Source organism: Budorcas taxicolor, chromosome 1 (assembly GCF_023091745.1).
Source record: "Budorcas taxicolor isolate Tak-1 chromosome 1, Takin1.1, whole genome shotgun sequence".
Classification (NCBI taxonomy): domain Eukaryota; kingdom Metazoa; phylum Chordata; class Mammalia; order Artiodactyla; family Bovidae; genus Budorcas; species Budorcas taxicolor.
The window spans coordinates 66,491,257-66,506,332 of record NC_068910.1 but is presented as its reverse complement, the minus strand read 5'-3'; the positions used below and the strand labels follow the sequence as shown (position 1 = coordinate 66,506,332).

The following is a 15,076-nucleotide window of genomic DNA, read 5'->3' as shown; positions in this document are numbered from 1 at the left end:
TTTGGACATTGCTCGTTCTTTCAGGTCAGTTCAGTCGCTCAGTTGTGTCCGACTCTTTGTGACCCCATGGACTGCAGCACACCAGGCTTCCCTGTAGATCACCAATTCTTGGAACTTGCTCAAACTCATGTCCATCGAGTCGGTGATGCCATCCAACCATCTCATCCTTTGTCGTCCCCTTCTCCTTTTGCCTTCAGTCTTTCCCAGCATCAGGGTCTTTTCAAAGGAGTCAGTTCTTCGCATCAGGTGGCCAAAGTATTGGAGCTTCAGCATCAGTCCTTCCAATGAATATTCAGGACTGATTTCCTTTAGGATGGACTGGTTGGATCTCCTTGCAGTCCAAGGGACTCCCAAGAGTCTTCTCTAACACCACAGTTCAAAAGCATCAATTCTTCGGTGCTCAGCTTTTCTTATGGTCCAACTCTCACATCCATACATGACTAGCTTTGACTAGACGGAGATTCATACAAAACCATAGCTTTGACTAGATGGAACTTTGTCAGCAAAGTAATGTCTCTGCTTTTTAATATGCTGTCTAGGTTGGTCATAGCTTTTCTTCCAAGGAGCAAGCATCTTTTAATTTCATGGCTGTTCTTCACCTGTTGGTAAATTAATGTTCAGCTGTAGCAGGAGCCAGCCAGCATCTGTGCATGGATGAGATTATTAATAGGTAGCCCTATAGATTTCCTTTATCTCTTGATTGGGTAAACACTTACCAGTCCTTAGCACAGACTCTAATAAGAGATTGAAACAAAGCTCTCTTGAGGTTTCCACTTGCTGGCATCAGGACAGTTAGTTGGTCTAACTGTCGCGCAGTGCATCTGTGAAGATGTTGAAGATGGACATGCTCTCTGGCTTCCCAGTTGTGTGCTCATTATTAAAGCTTTGTGCTCATGCTCAGTTCCTCAGTCGTGTCTGACTCTGCGACCCCGTGGACTGCAGCCCACCAGGCTCCTCTGTCCATGGGGTTTCCCAGGCAAGAATACTGGAGTGGGTTGTCATTTGCTCCTCCAGGGGATCTTCTCGACCCCAGAGATTGAACCCGAGTCTGCTGCGTTGACAGGTAGGTTCTTTACCACTGAGCCACCAAGAAAGCCCTATCGAGGCTTCCATGCAGGCAAATTTCATTTTGATGAGTATATTCAAATGTAGAGCAGTTTATCAATACTAGCACATGGTTGTTTTTTGTACAACATGTGTATTTTCATTTCTTCTTTTACTGTGCTCTATAAACTCATATTTAATTTATCTGATTGCAGCTGTTGCACTATTTTTGTGGAATGAGGTTTAAAAATCTGGCAGGAGGCCTTTCTGCTTTCTTGCTCTTTTCAATGTTACAGCACTGTTTTGCACAATTGGTGCTTTCTGGGTAGTTTCTTGACTTCTTTTCCAAAACTGAGACTTCCTCTAAGACTTTTCTCTGCCTAGCTTTCATCACTGTTCCCGAAGCAGAACTGGTAAGACCCTGCTTGGTTGCTGCTTATATTTAGAGGTTTACAGCGTATTTACCTTAGCAATAAAGGTGAGAGCAGCCAGCTAGTACAGTGTGTTGATCTAAGACAGGGTGATATCATTTCTGGTGATATAACATGGGAGGTTATTTTAGTATTACATATTTTCTTTTAAATATGCTTGTGCCTTGCAGTGTGTTGAGAATTCAGTTTTTATTTGGAAGAAAAGTTTTAGATCGTCTCCTTTGAGTGACTGGATTTATCCACATGACACAGAGGACATTTTTTTCTCCCATTACCAAATTCATTACTCCCCCCCCCGCCCCGCCCCATGTGATAAGTGTTTACAGTTACCTGTGAAATTTTCAATTTTTTGTCACTTATTTTTATTTGGGAAGAAACTGGAAAGTGAATTGATAATACATTAAATTTATATAATCTCATTAATTGCCAGATAATCTTGAAGTTCCAAAAGATTTATATTTAAAATAAAATTTAGTCTGAAATGCCCCTCTCCCACTCATTGATTTTTTTTTGATGGTATCTTAGTATAGTTTTTAATTTTATGTTGTTTTAAATTATTTTTTTAATTGGCGTATAATTGCTTTGCAGTGTTTTGTCAGTATCTGCTGTGCAATACTGTGAATCAGCTGTATATATACATAGCCACTCATGGATTCTTAAAATTATTGATGTTTGATTTGGGGTAATCTGCTTTCTTCCAGGAATTACTTTTTTAGCTTTAAGTGCCTCTCAGTGATACTGTCCCCCCCCCCCCCCCCCCCCGGCAAGTGATACTGTTTTATTCTTAATAACCCTCTTGAAAATGGGACCGTCTGGAAGAAATAAAGTCCCTCACTTATTGAAGCTTTATGAATGGTTATCCTATCTGCAGCTTAGTGTTCTAGAATCTGGTATCTTAGAAGCGTTAGACAAGCTGTAAGTTAATGACTTACTTCTCAGATGTGACTCGGCAACTGGTTGGTGGTCTGGAGGTGCCAATAAGCTTCAGAGAGGGGCTGGTTAATTTCCATTTCTGTCTTAAAGCAAGAATGCCTTTATTCTGTCTTTTTGTTTTCTGTCCCTCATTTTTCAACTTTGTAGCTGTGCTTTGGTTTTATTGCTCCCTGCTGAATTCTCTCCTATTGCAAATATTAAAATAAGGGTGATTTAGGAGCTCCATAGGCAAGATTCCGTGGCATTTCTCTTTGTGGAACGTAAGCAGGGGTGAGTGGACGCGTCGTCTGAAATGCCAGTGTGTGTTGCCCAGAGACGTGCTGACAGCTGGGCCTGACAGTGCTTGCTGGCCACTGGCTGCTCCTGACCCATCCCCTTCTCACCTCGTTCCCCTGCCACCACCCCTTCTCTCAACAACGGAAACCCGGGAGGCATGCCTGTTCTCTTTTGAGAGGACAGCTTGAATATTCACTCCAGCTTTTCAGATAGAACATTGACATTGTCTCTTTGAACTCAGTTCTCTCTTTTATTGGGTTCTTCACCCTTCACGCAGTTTTAAAATCTTACTCGTGAGCAAGCTGCACATCCCTTACAGGCCATCTTGTTCAACTTCAAACAGTGGCACATTGAGAAGCTGCATTTGAGGCCCATGACTTCAGACATGACAATTCGACATTGATCAGGCTGGCTGCGTGTTTGGGATTTGTCAGTCCCTTTGTCCATGTATTGTGTGGCTTTCGGTACCTTTTCTCTGTATTTCAAAAGACCTTTGTGTACATCCTGCCTTTTGTTCTTCTGCTCGTTTTTTCACAGGACTGGAATTTGGTGTAAGGCTTGCTTAAAATGCAGGGGTGTAGACTCTTCTAGTTGTTTTCCATTCATTGCAGACTTTTATTTTTTTTTTAATAATAGAGATTTCATTTTTTTAAGGTTTTCTAATTTTGAATTCTTAGAGATGTAATGGCCTCCAAAAGTAAGAGATATGGGGGGAGTAGTTTTTTTTTTAATTTTAATTTTTGTGATTCCTTTCCATTTTTATTCTAGAATGAGGGAGTGGGATGGGGTGGGATAGTGGTGGTGGTGGTGGTGGTAGTGGTTGATATGAGTAGAACAGTGCCTGAAACCAGACTATCACAACTCTCAAATACCAGATAATATCATGATATATTATGTACTTTTGTGTATTCCTGAAAATATTTTTGTACCTTACAAGGTATTTTATTGTTGCTTATACTTTCATTTTTGTCTCACATTTTGACAGTTTTCTTTTCCTTTCTTTCTCAATGTTTCATTGATGCCAAATTTCCAGAAATTAAAATTTTTTCTTCTGTACGTTGCTATCCTGTAGGTCCTTTAACATAAAACTAAATCTTTTGAGCAACTTTACTTCAAAATTTTAAAAATAGATTTTTGTAAGAAATGAATTTAAAGTTTATTGCCTTCAGGTCAGTTCAGTCGCTCAGTTGTGTCCAACTCTCTGCGACCCCGTGAATCGCAGCATGCCAGGCCTCCCTGTCCATCAACAACTCCCGGAGTTCACTCAGACTCACGTCTATCGAGTCAGTGATGCCATCCAGCCATCTCATCCTCTGTCGCCCCCTTCTCCTCCTGGCCCCAAACCCTCCCAGCATCAGAGTCTTTTCCAATGAGTCAACTCTTCACATGAGGTGGCCAAAGTACTGGAGCTTCAGCTTTAGCATCATTCCTTCCAAAGAAATCGCAGGGCTGATCTCCTTCAGAATGGACTGGTTGGCTCTCCTTGCAGTCCAAGGGACTCTCAAGAGTCTTCTCCAACACCGCAGTTCAAAAGCATCTATTCTTCGGCTCTCAGCCTTCTTCACAGTCCAACTCTCACATCCATACATGACCACAGGAAAAACCATAGCCTTGACTAGACGGACCTTAGTCGGCAAAGTAATGTCTCTGCTTTTGAATATGCTGTCTAGGTTGGTCATAACTTTTCTTCCAAGGAGTAAGCATCTTTTAATTTCATGGCTGCAGTCATCATTATTGCCTTAGCACCACGAAAATCTATTTCAAATAAATTAGCCTGAATATTAGAAAAGGACACTGTGAACTGCATGTAGACAATAGATCTGTGAAAATGCAGGCCAGCGATAAAGTTATTTTAAATATGAGGAAGAATAGGTCTCTTGTTTCCTTACCTCTCTGCCTTCTGATACCTTCTAGCCAGCTTGCCTTTCTCTGGCAGCCTAAGTAGTTGCCTGCAATCTAGAACTGTTGGAATACTGTAAATTTAAGGCTCCCCTGGTTTGGTAAAGAATCCCTCTTTGGCTCAGTGTTCAATAAAGCTCAGTGATTTGATAAGACTCAGTGTTTGGTAAAGAATCCTCTTGCCAGTGCAGGAGATGAGAGTGTGATCCCTGACTTGGGAAGGTACCTTGGAAGAGACAATGACAGCCCACTCCAGTATTCTTGCCTGGAAAATTTCATGGACAGAGGAGCCTGGTGGGCTACAGTCCATGGAGTCTCAAAGAATTTGGACTGCACTTAGTGGCTAGACAACAAAAACGACAACAAGAAGAATAGAATGTAAGCCTAATTTGCTTATAAATGTTCCATTGTACATAAAATACCTTCTCTACTAAGATTATATCTTTAAATATTGAGACCAAGTATTCTCTGGTTAGGAATCTAGCAACCCACATAGGTCAGTGGTGTGTTCACAGCATTAGTTCAAGTCTCTGCCTCTTCTGTAGGCTTTGCTTGTCTAGTTGTTGTCTAGACTTTTCCTTCTTGCTTTAAAAAAAGAATTATTTTTATTGGAGTGTAGTTGTTTTACAATGTTCTGTTAGTTTCTTTGCTGTGCTATGCTTCATCATGTCTGACTCTTTGCGACCCCGTGGACCAGGCTCCTCTTTGCAACCCCACCCACCAGGCTCCTCTGTTCATGGGATTCTCCAGGCAAGAATACTGGAGTGGGTTGCCATTTCCTTCTCCAGGGGATCTTCCCAACCCAGGGATTGAACCTAGGTCTCCTGCATTGCAGGTGGATTCTTTACCAGCTGAGCTACAACGGAAGCCCCTGTTAGTTGCTCTGTACAGCAGAATGACTCAGCCACACACACACATATATCCCCTCCCGTTGGGCCTTCATTCCCACTCAGTGCACACAGCGCAGTGAGTAGAGTTCCGTGTGCTATACAGTATATTCTCGTCAGTTATCTGTTGTGTGCAAGGTTCAGTAGTGTGTGGGTACAACCCCAGTCTCCCAAGTCCTCTCACCCATTTTGCTTCTTTATATAAGATGATTCCAAGATTTTGTGAGAGTATGGGCATTAATTAAGTATTAAAATAGGTACTGTATGTTCATGATCTCGTCTTGGTCTTTCGATCACTAATCCTTAACTAAGTCCTGTTTTGGTTGTTAGAATTCTGCTAATTACTGGAATTATGTAATTGTGAGGATTTCTTTTTCTGTGAATGAGTACACGTTTGAATTAACTCATCCCAACACTCATTTTTATATTTACCTATTCCCCCCTTTAATTTTATATTGTGTTAGAAATTTTCAAACCTCCAGGAAGTTAGGAAGAATTATATGACATACCTATTTTTAAAGACGTTTTACAAAGTTTATTTAATATAAAGTTAAAAGTTTTAAATTGTGCCAATAATTGAGTTTAGAAATTTTTTTCCTCATAATTAATTTTTGCCCTTTTTTTGTATTTTACTGTGCTAGAGACCAATTATACATATTTTGTATTTTATTTTTTGAAATCATTTAATATTTTTTGAGTAATCTCCCTTTATGATAGCAAAATACTGAATCAAATAACATGTATTTTAACACAGTTTTTATGCAAAGTGACATTTTAATACTGTTTTAAGGATGACCTATAACTTTTATAAATATAAATTTACAGAGGTGTCTTCTACTTTAAATACATTAAAATTTGAATTTTAATGTAAATATTGAAATTCAGAATCATATTTATTTTGTAACTTTCTGTGATTAGCTCCCCTTTCTGAAGCTGAAATGAAGAAAGGTTAAAGACTTTTCTCAAACATGTTTTAGCTTTTGGCTTAAAAATCCTAACATTTAGCCAAACTTTTCAAACTACTATTTACTATTTCTTGATTGTTCAATATTTAGTCCGAGTGTTCTTCTATTTTTTATATGTAAATAAAGGAATGTTTGCCTCACTCTAAAAAGATATAAGTAAGTCCAGCAATGTGTTTATGAAAGGTTTTTTATAACTTGGGGAAGTGAAAGTCGCTCAGTCATGTCCAGCTCTTTGCAATGAAATTCTCCAGGCCAGAATACTGGAGTGGGTAGCCATTCCCTTCTCCAGGGAATCTTCCCAAGCCACAGATCGAACCCAGGTCTCCTGCATTGCAGGGGGATTCTTTACCAGCTGAGCTACCAGGGAAGCCCAGCTTGGGGAAAGTATGTATTATAATGTAAAGTGTGCAGAAGAAGGAAACAATTACGTATTTATAGAGAAAAGGCTACAGGAAATAGAAATGCTGAGTGTTAATAAAGTTGGGTGGACAGACTTGTCGCATGGTGTTCCCTTCTCTGATGAACAACAGATCTTCCCAGAAGTATTGCATCAGCTGGTGAGCTTTCTGCGCTTGTTCTGAGGCAACGGCCCTGCATCCCTGATTCTTCAGGGAGAAGAACACCCATCTCCAGTTTCCTTTATGTAGATGCCTATGTTCCTGTGTATTTTCAGTGTAGATTGGCAGTCCCCAACCTTTTTGGCACCAGGGACCAGTTTCATGGAAGACAGTTTTTCCACAGAGGGAAATACAGTTTCAGGATAATTCTTACTTCTTTTATTATTACATTGTGATATATAATGAAATAATTATCCCACTCACCATAATGCAGACTCAGTGGGAGCCCTGAGCTTGTTTTCCTGCAACTAGATGGTCCCATCTGGGGGTGATGGGAGACAGTGACATCCAAAGTGTGCTTGCTTATGTCCAGTTTACTCCGTAATCTCCTGTTTCGCAAAGATAGGATACTGGAAATGGAAGCAGGCTTTTCGGTGCTTTAATGGCAATCTCAGGATATTCTGCCTTCACTTCAATCCTAAACATATGGCGAGTTCAAGTTGTCTCATACATACCTCTAAGGCCACGGTTATTTGCGATCTCAAGCGGTAATGTGAGTGAAGGGGAGCGGCTGTAAATACAGATGAGGCTTTGCTTGCTTGCCCACTGCTCACTGTGCTGGTCTTTGGCTGGGGGGGTTATATTATTGATAGCTCTATATCCCCTGTTATAGATAGCTCACCTCAGCTGAACTGGTTGTATGGGTTGAAATCCCATTGTATGTGTTGAATTTCTGCCTTCACTTACTCCTGTTCTGTGATTTTAAACCACACTGTTAGATTTTTTTTTTTAATATAAGACTTTCAACTTCCATTTGATAAATGCTTACACTTAACTTTTTTGTACAAAAATAAAAGCTTTTTGGACTTATCTGGCAAAATTCTATTACTTATTTCCCACATTCAGTTTCCTTGTGGTCTGCTTTAACGCTTTAAAACAACAGACCCGCTGGTTTCCCTTCTGTGGGCTTTTTGTCTACCAGTGCTTTTATTGTTTGGAACAGTACACCCCACCCCCCAGCTTCACTCTGGTTAGTTTTCCAGGCTAACCACTTCACAGATGTTCCACCAGGTTCTCTTAATGTATTTATTTATGACTCCTGGGTCTCCTTTGCTGCGCGGGCTTTCCTCCAGTTGTGATGAGCAGGGCTGCTCTCTCGTTGAGGTGAGCGGGGCTGCCGTTCACTGTGGCACACAGGCCTCTCCTCGCAGTGGCTTCTCTTGTTTCAGAGTGCAGGCTCTAGGCACCGGCTCAGGCGTTGGGCCTGGGCTCACTTGCTTCAAGCCATGTGGAATCTTCCCAGTCCAAGATCTAACCAGTGTCCCCTGCATTGGCAGGTGGATTCCTATCCACTGTACCATCAGGGAAGTCCCCCAAATGGAAATTCTTTAATAGTTTGTATTCAGATTTTTTTTATTTTAGTTTTTTTCCCCATGCCTCACAGCATGTACTTGGGTTTCCCAGGTAACTCAGTGGTAAAGAATCTGCCTGCCAGCGTAGGAGACGCAGGAGATATGGGTTTAATCCCTGAATCGGGAATATCCCCTGGAGGAGGAAATGGCAACCCACTCCGGTATTCTTGACTGGAATATTCCACAGACGAGCCTGGTGGGCTAAAATCCATGAGGTCGCAAAGAGTCAGACAGGACTGAGAACATCCTGTGTGTGTGTGTTCCAAAAAATGAAGTGGGTCTGCTGTTTCAGGAAAAATGACTGCCAGCATTTGTTGCTGATGATAACAGTTCATGAGGTCGCAAAGAGTCACCGAAAAAGAAGACAGTGCACTGCAGGTACTGGTGTTAATGAAAAAGAGCAGTTGTTGTAGCCATGAAGCAAATGGACTAGTATATGTGATGGTTAGGGAAAAGACAGATTTAAAAAATAACACATTCAGCAATGCAACGAGTGGGATAATAGTATAGGATCGCTCACCAGACTGAGAGTTTCTTGTTGCCCTAGAGGCTTTCATCCACGTTCCTTAGTGCCCATCCCTGCAACCGGGACTAAGAAACTGTGCAGAGAAGGAAGGAATGAATGAGCCCTTAGTTGTAACCTTCATTTGCAGTGTTATCTCCTAGCTCTAGTGTCAGTCCTCAGGTCATTAAAGACGGCCTGTTAGTGTGTTTATAAGTACCTAGAAGTGAAGTTTTCATGAACTTAAATGTTGCATTTCAATTACAGGCGTCGGTTAGCAAGGTGAAAGTAACAGAACCATGGCTCAGTTTCCCACACCTTTTGGTGGTAAGTTTTCAAAGATTTTTTCTTTTTTTTAAAATCTACTTTGGAACTGCAGTTTTAAAAACTTAGTATTACGGCAGATTTCAGTATTCACATAAGTAGAAGGAGTAGTGTAACCAACCCATCACTTAGTTTCAGTGATTATCAATCAGCTATGGTCAATATTGATTCACCTGGATTCTTTTGAGCACCTCACATATACATCAGATCATTTCATCCACAAATATTTTAGTGGACATTTCTTAAAGGTAACACTTTAAAAGATATAACTATGATACTGTTACCACCCCAATGAAATTTATAGTAATTCCTTAATGTCCTCAACTATCGAGTCACTGTTAAAAATTTCCCTGATATTCCTTAGGTATTATTATTTTTTTGTTACAGTTTGGTTCAACTCAGGATCTGAACAAGACACAGTGAAATTAGTTCATGTGTCTCTTTAGTTGCTTTGTTAGTGAACCACCCCCCTCCCCCCATCTCTGTTTTGTTTTGTTGTTTTCTTCAATTTATTTGTTTAGGTGACTGGGTCATTTATATTCTGTACTTAGTTTGGAAGACTGGATTTGAAGCATGGAATTTTTGTTTTGCTTTAGTTTATCTATTTGAAACATCAATCTGCAGAAAATTTTCTTTTCAGGTAATCTTCCCTAAGATGATTAGGAAAGTGTTAAATGTTGGTTTCCCTTACTGGCCATGTTTTGTTTTGTTTTAAAGAGATATAGTTGCCAAAGTATCTCTTGACAGCTGTCGCACCTGGTCACCATGAAGAGAGTAAGGCAGCCCAAAACCTCATTCCTGTGATCACATCAGGAAAAGTCTGGGATTCTTAGTGCCGAAATCTGCAATCTTTTCAAAACCATTCATGTTATTATTTTATTTTGTGTTTTGTCTTTGTTCCCCTTCTTAACTGAGCACATTTTTGTTTTGTTTGTTTGTTTGTTGGGGTTTGCTTTTACTTGACGAATTTTGACAGGGCCGCAGACGTTGAGGACTGTAGGACCTGTGAGGGATCTGATCTGCCTGGCTCGCCCTCTTATCCCTGATGTCTGTCGCAGCGCCTGGCACATACAAAGCTTTCAGCAAGTACAGTTCCAGTGACGGAATGAATTGCTGCTTTGACTATCACTGTCGTATCATACCTGCCCCTTCATGTATTGTCTGTTCCCACCATTTGGGAAGACATCTGAACTTCTGAAAGCCTTTTTCCTATGTAATCAAGAGTTATTTTGGTGAATTCATGTGAGGAGACCTCGTACTAAAGTGGGCTCCCCTCGTGGCTCAGATGGTAAAGAATCTGCCTTCAATGCAGGAGACATGGGTTTGATCCCTTGGTCGGGCAGATCCCCTGGGGAAGGGAATGACTACCCACTCCAGTATTCTTGCCTGGAGAATCCCATGGACAGAGGAGCCTGGTGGAGCCCTAAAGTGAGGACAGTCTCAGAAATGAGGGGATATCTGGTCAGTCCAGGAGTTGAAACTGAAGAACTTAATCCTGTTTTCTTTGGTTTGTCATTGTTTTTTTTTTTTTTTCAGGATACTCATTTCCCATTTTAAAAATCAGTTTCAGTGAATTATAATCTACATTCTATAAAAGTTACTGCAGTCTAGTATTTGAGTATTTTTATCACTCCAAAAAGATTTTCATGGAATCAACTAGAATACTAATTTAGTGAAGCTCAATTTTTCCATAACTTTCACAAAGAATGTATGTTAATGTCTTTTTTTTTTGCTTGCTTTACTCTTACTTTTCTCTTTTTTTTCCTTTAAAAAGTTATCTTATTGCAATATAGTTGACTTACAGTGTTGTGTTACTTGCTGCTGTACAGCAAAGTGAATCAGTTACACATAGACTTACATCTACTATTTTTTTGGATTCTTTCCCCATTTAGGCCATTGGAGAGTACTGAGTAGCTTCCAGTGCTGTATCGCTCTTATTATCATCTGTTATATGCATAGTACTGTATGTGTGTCTACTCTTAGTTTCCTAACTTTATATTCACAACTCCAAGGACAAACAGATGGTAATTTATCAAATGATTTATAATATACTGACCATATAAGTGCTGTGGAAACGGTGTGAGCACATTGTTTTTCTTTTTTCGTTGAATAATTCCTTTGTCTTTTCTTTGGCTTGTAGGCAGCCTGGATATTTGGGCCATAACTGTAGAGGAAAGAGCAAAGCATGATCAACAGTTCCATAGTTTAAAGCCAATATCTGGATTTATTACTGGTAATTGGAGTCAGTATTTTTACATTTTTACTTACCATAGTGCATATATCTGTGGAAAATCTATTATGCAGAGTGAAGGTGGGCACCTATGACCAAAGATGTACTTTACTTATTTTGACTTAGCCTGGATTCTGTATTTTCACAGTTACTTTTCCTCCAATCCACTCAAGCCTTTCTGCAGTTTTTAATGGATGCCAAGTCACTGTTTTAGGCATATCACTGGTGGGAATTGGTTAAATTAATGGATCACATTCTTTAAGTAATTGTAGCATTGGACTGTGGTCCTTGAGTAAAAACACTTCCTTAATTCTGACCTTGAACTTGGCTTGAGAAACTTGAGTAAATTAAGAGATATGAACATTTAAAAACATTTTGTTTATTACTGTGTCCTTAAAGATTCGTTTATACTTTGCCTTTTCTAGTTTCTTTCCTGTTTGATTACTTTTCAGGAATTAGCTTTAGAGAAAATGGAATCTAGATTTCCTGGAGACTTGTTTTTGTGTATGTTTGTCACAGTTCTCTTTAACTTATTAATTCTTAGTCATTGATGTCATTCTTTTGATCATTGTTACTCATTCTCCATAAATATGTTAGCAGTACCAATAATTTGAAGTGTAGGTAAATGGGAATAACAAAAAACTCTTGTAAAGTAGAAGTATGGGTCATCAGTTTCTTGGGGATTCCTGTAGGTACACTTTGTCATAATATGTAGCTGTTACCATTTTAATTACTAGCAGATTTATTAACATAGACAGTCTACCCTTACATAATGGTAGACTTTTTTTTTTTTAAGTGTTACATTCTAAAGTCAATGCTGATGTATTCATTTTATTGTTACTTATAAACTTATCATTTGGCTTTTAAAATGTTTTAAGTTTGGTATTTACTAGATTATTAGCCTCTTTCATTTTTGTAATTTTGACATAGGAGTTTTTTGTCATCCACTATCTTCTTCTAAAACTTTATCCATTTAATTTACAGGTGATCAAGCTAGAAACTTTTTTTTTCAATCTGGGTTACCTCAGCCTGTTTTAGCACAGATATGGTAAGTTGGAGCTTCATATATACAGAAGGTTGTAAAAAAAAAATAGTTCAGTAATATCTAATCTTAATTTCTTAAATTATAGAAGGAAAACGTGTATTCTGTAGTCTGAAATATGCTTCCACCAGAGAAATACTTCTGAAAATTATCTTTCTGATATGGAACTTAAAAAAGAAAAGGTGGTGACATTTCCAAGATAGCACTGTTGTAAATTTGACTTCCCGGTTGAGAAATCTGCATTTTGATGTTTTCTTACCAACTGTTTTGGCTTCATTCACATCACCTATACTCAACTGAGTGTCCCACATTTCTTGGTTTATAATGTGATGGTATTGTATCTTTCATTGAATAAAAGGCAAAGAAAATATTTGAGGCTGAATAGGGAAATAACCAATGAAAGAGTGAAAAAAACAGTATTTATTACAATGTTGTACAAGGTGAGCACATAATAAATACTGGTGAATCCCTTGATTAACTGGCACATATAAGTACTCAGTCTTTTGAAACCATTGGAAAGAGAGTGAATGAAAAAGAGTGGCCAGCATAGTTTTGGGTACTAGGTCTGTGACTTTGGGAAGCTATGGTGAATTCTTTGGCCAAGAGGCCATGTTTTCCTGCAACGGATGGTTCTTACAGTTGATTCTTCATTTCCCTGGGTCTCTTAGTGTTGTGGAGACAGCTTGCTGTAGTGAAAAGAACACATGATATGTAGTTGGCGTCATCTGTACAACTATCTGTCTTTATGGTTTGGAGCATGTATTTATTCTCTCCCTGTCAGCCTCAGTTTTCAAATCTAGAAAATGGGAAGATGCATATTTATTTATAGGAGTATTGAGTGGTTTAGCAGAGAAACTGTATACAAAGACCTTAGTGTGGGCCCTGGCACATTACAGGTCCTCAAAACAAAACTTCAGGAAGGTGCCTGCTGTCATCATCAGGGACTGGGGGTTCCACCTTGACTGAATTATCCAACTAATTGCTTGTCCCCTTAGTTCATTAACTTTAAAATATTTTTAATTTTATGGAAATTAATAAAGTTGACATAGTTCCTTATTGCCTTTAAGTGGAGTCTATAGTACATAAGCCTGATTATAAGTGTCATCAGTATGTAAATGATTTACTGTGCTCTAACATAACAAAACTTCCATAGGAATTTATGTATTATTTGTGAGTGGATATATTTGAATTGAAATTAAATGATACCCAGATTCCTGTGCTTTTTTGGTGTCTGCTTTGTTTTCTTTCTCCTGGTTGTCAGCATATTGGCTGCCAGACTGTCCCTTTTAACTATTATACCCTTCTTGTACTAAGTTCTGATCTATTTGAAGCAGAAAATTCAAACAAGGTTTTTGAAATCAAGTAACAAGTAGAGAGGAAAACACACAAAGAGAGGTAGACAGACAGACAGAACACTCGTGTGTCTGTGAGCACAGGGTCACTGACATGTCGGTTAAGTGTGCTCAGTCACTTCAGGCGTGTCTGACTCTTTGTGGCCCTGTGGACTGTAGCCCGCCAGGCTCCTCTGTCCATGGGATGCTCCAGGCAGGAATACTGGGGTGGATTGTCATGCCCCGCTCCAGGGGAGCTTCCCCACCCAGGGACTGAAGCTGCGTCTCTTAAATCTCCTGCACTGCAGGCAGGAGACTACACTGGCAGCCCTGGTAAGTGCCTAAGTCTAGATGGGAAAGACTTGTGACATCTGCGTTAAACTTCTGCTTTGTGTTCTTGTGATTGTGTCTCATACAATCAGCCAAGGTCACTCACTAGACACTTCTTTTTCCAGATTTAATTTCTTTCACTGAATTCTGCTCCTATACTGTATTTACAATCTGTGAAGGTTCATTCAAGAAGTCGTCTTGTGATGAATTACTGCAAGGAGATCTCACTTAACATTTGTTCACTCAGCAGTGGAAAACTATCTGTCAGACGTCTACTATGGACCAATGACTGTTGTAGGTGCTGGGGACATAGCTGTGAACAAAAGGGACACAAATTGTGCTTTCATAGAGATTGTAATCCAATGGAAGGAGGTGGTCAATAACAGCATAAAAAATGTCACATGTTAATAAGTGTAATGGAGAAAAACAAAGTATTGTTTAATAAATTTCACTTCTTTCAATTAAGACAGCTAATTTTCCAAACTTTTTTTTCTTTGGTGGAGGAATTGAGGTGGGGCATAGGGGAATTCCCTGGCAGTCCAGAGCTTACATCTCTGAACTTCCACTGCTGGGGGCCTGGGTTTGATTCCTGGTCAGGAAACTAAGATGCCACAAGCCAAAAATAAAAAAAGAACAAAACAAAACTGTTTTTTGTTTGTTTGTTTGTTTCTATTTTGTTTACCAGAGTGCACTAAAGTAATTTTTGCCAACTTTTTCTTTTCATTGTGAAAAATTGTATTAACATGAAGATAATGAGTTGGCAGACTTAGGTTAAATCCAAAATATTTTTTATCTTTCTTTTCTGACATTTTGTTAAATTTGTGATGGCTTATTTTAGTTTCATCAAGAATTACTACTAGGGGGAAGAGACAAAACAAAACACTTACACCCCTGTTGGGACTTCCATGTGGTC

General features: G+C 39.3%; 1 protein-coding gene across 1 annotated transcript in view; it reads left to right on the top strand.

The window, feature by feature from the left end:
- Positions 1-15,076, top strand: part of ITSN1 (intersectin 1) — a 241,535-nt gene that overhangs the window by 61,606 nt on the left and 164,853 nt on the right. Inside the window, exons 2-4 of the mRNA XM_052646278.1 lie at positions 9,174-9,233; positions 11,371-11,463; positions 12,445-12,508. Of these exons, the coding sequence (XP_052502238.1) occupies positions 9,206-9,233; positions 11,371-11,463; positions 12,445-12,508 (185 nt within the window). The 5' untranslated portion in view covers positions 9,174-9,205. The remainder of the gene's footprint in view (positions 1-9,173; positions 9,234-11,370; positions 11,464-12,444; positions 12,509-15,076) is intronic.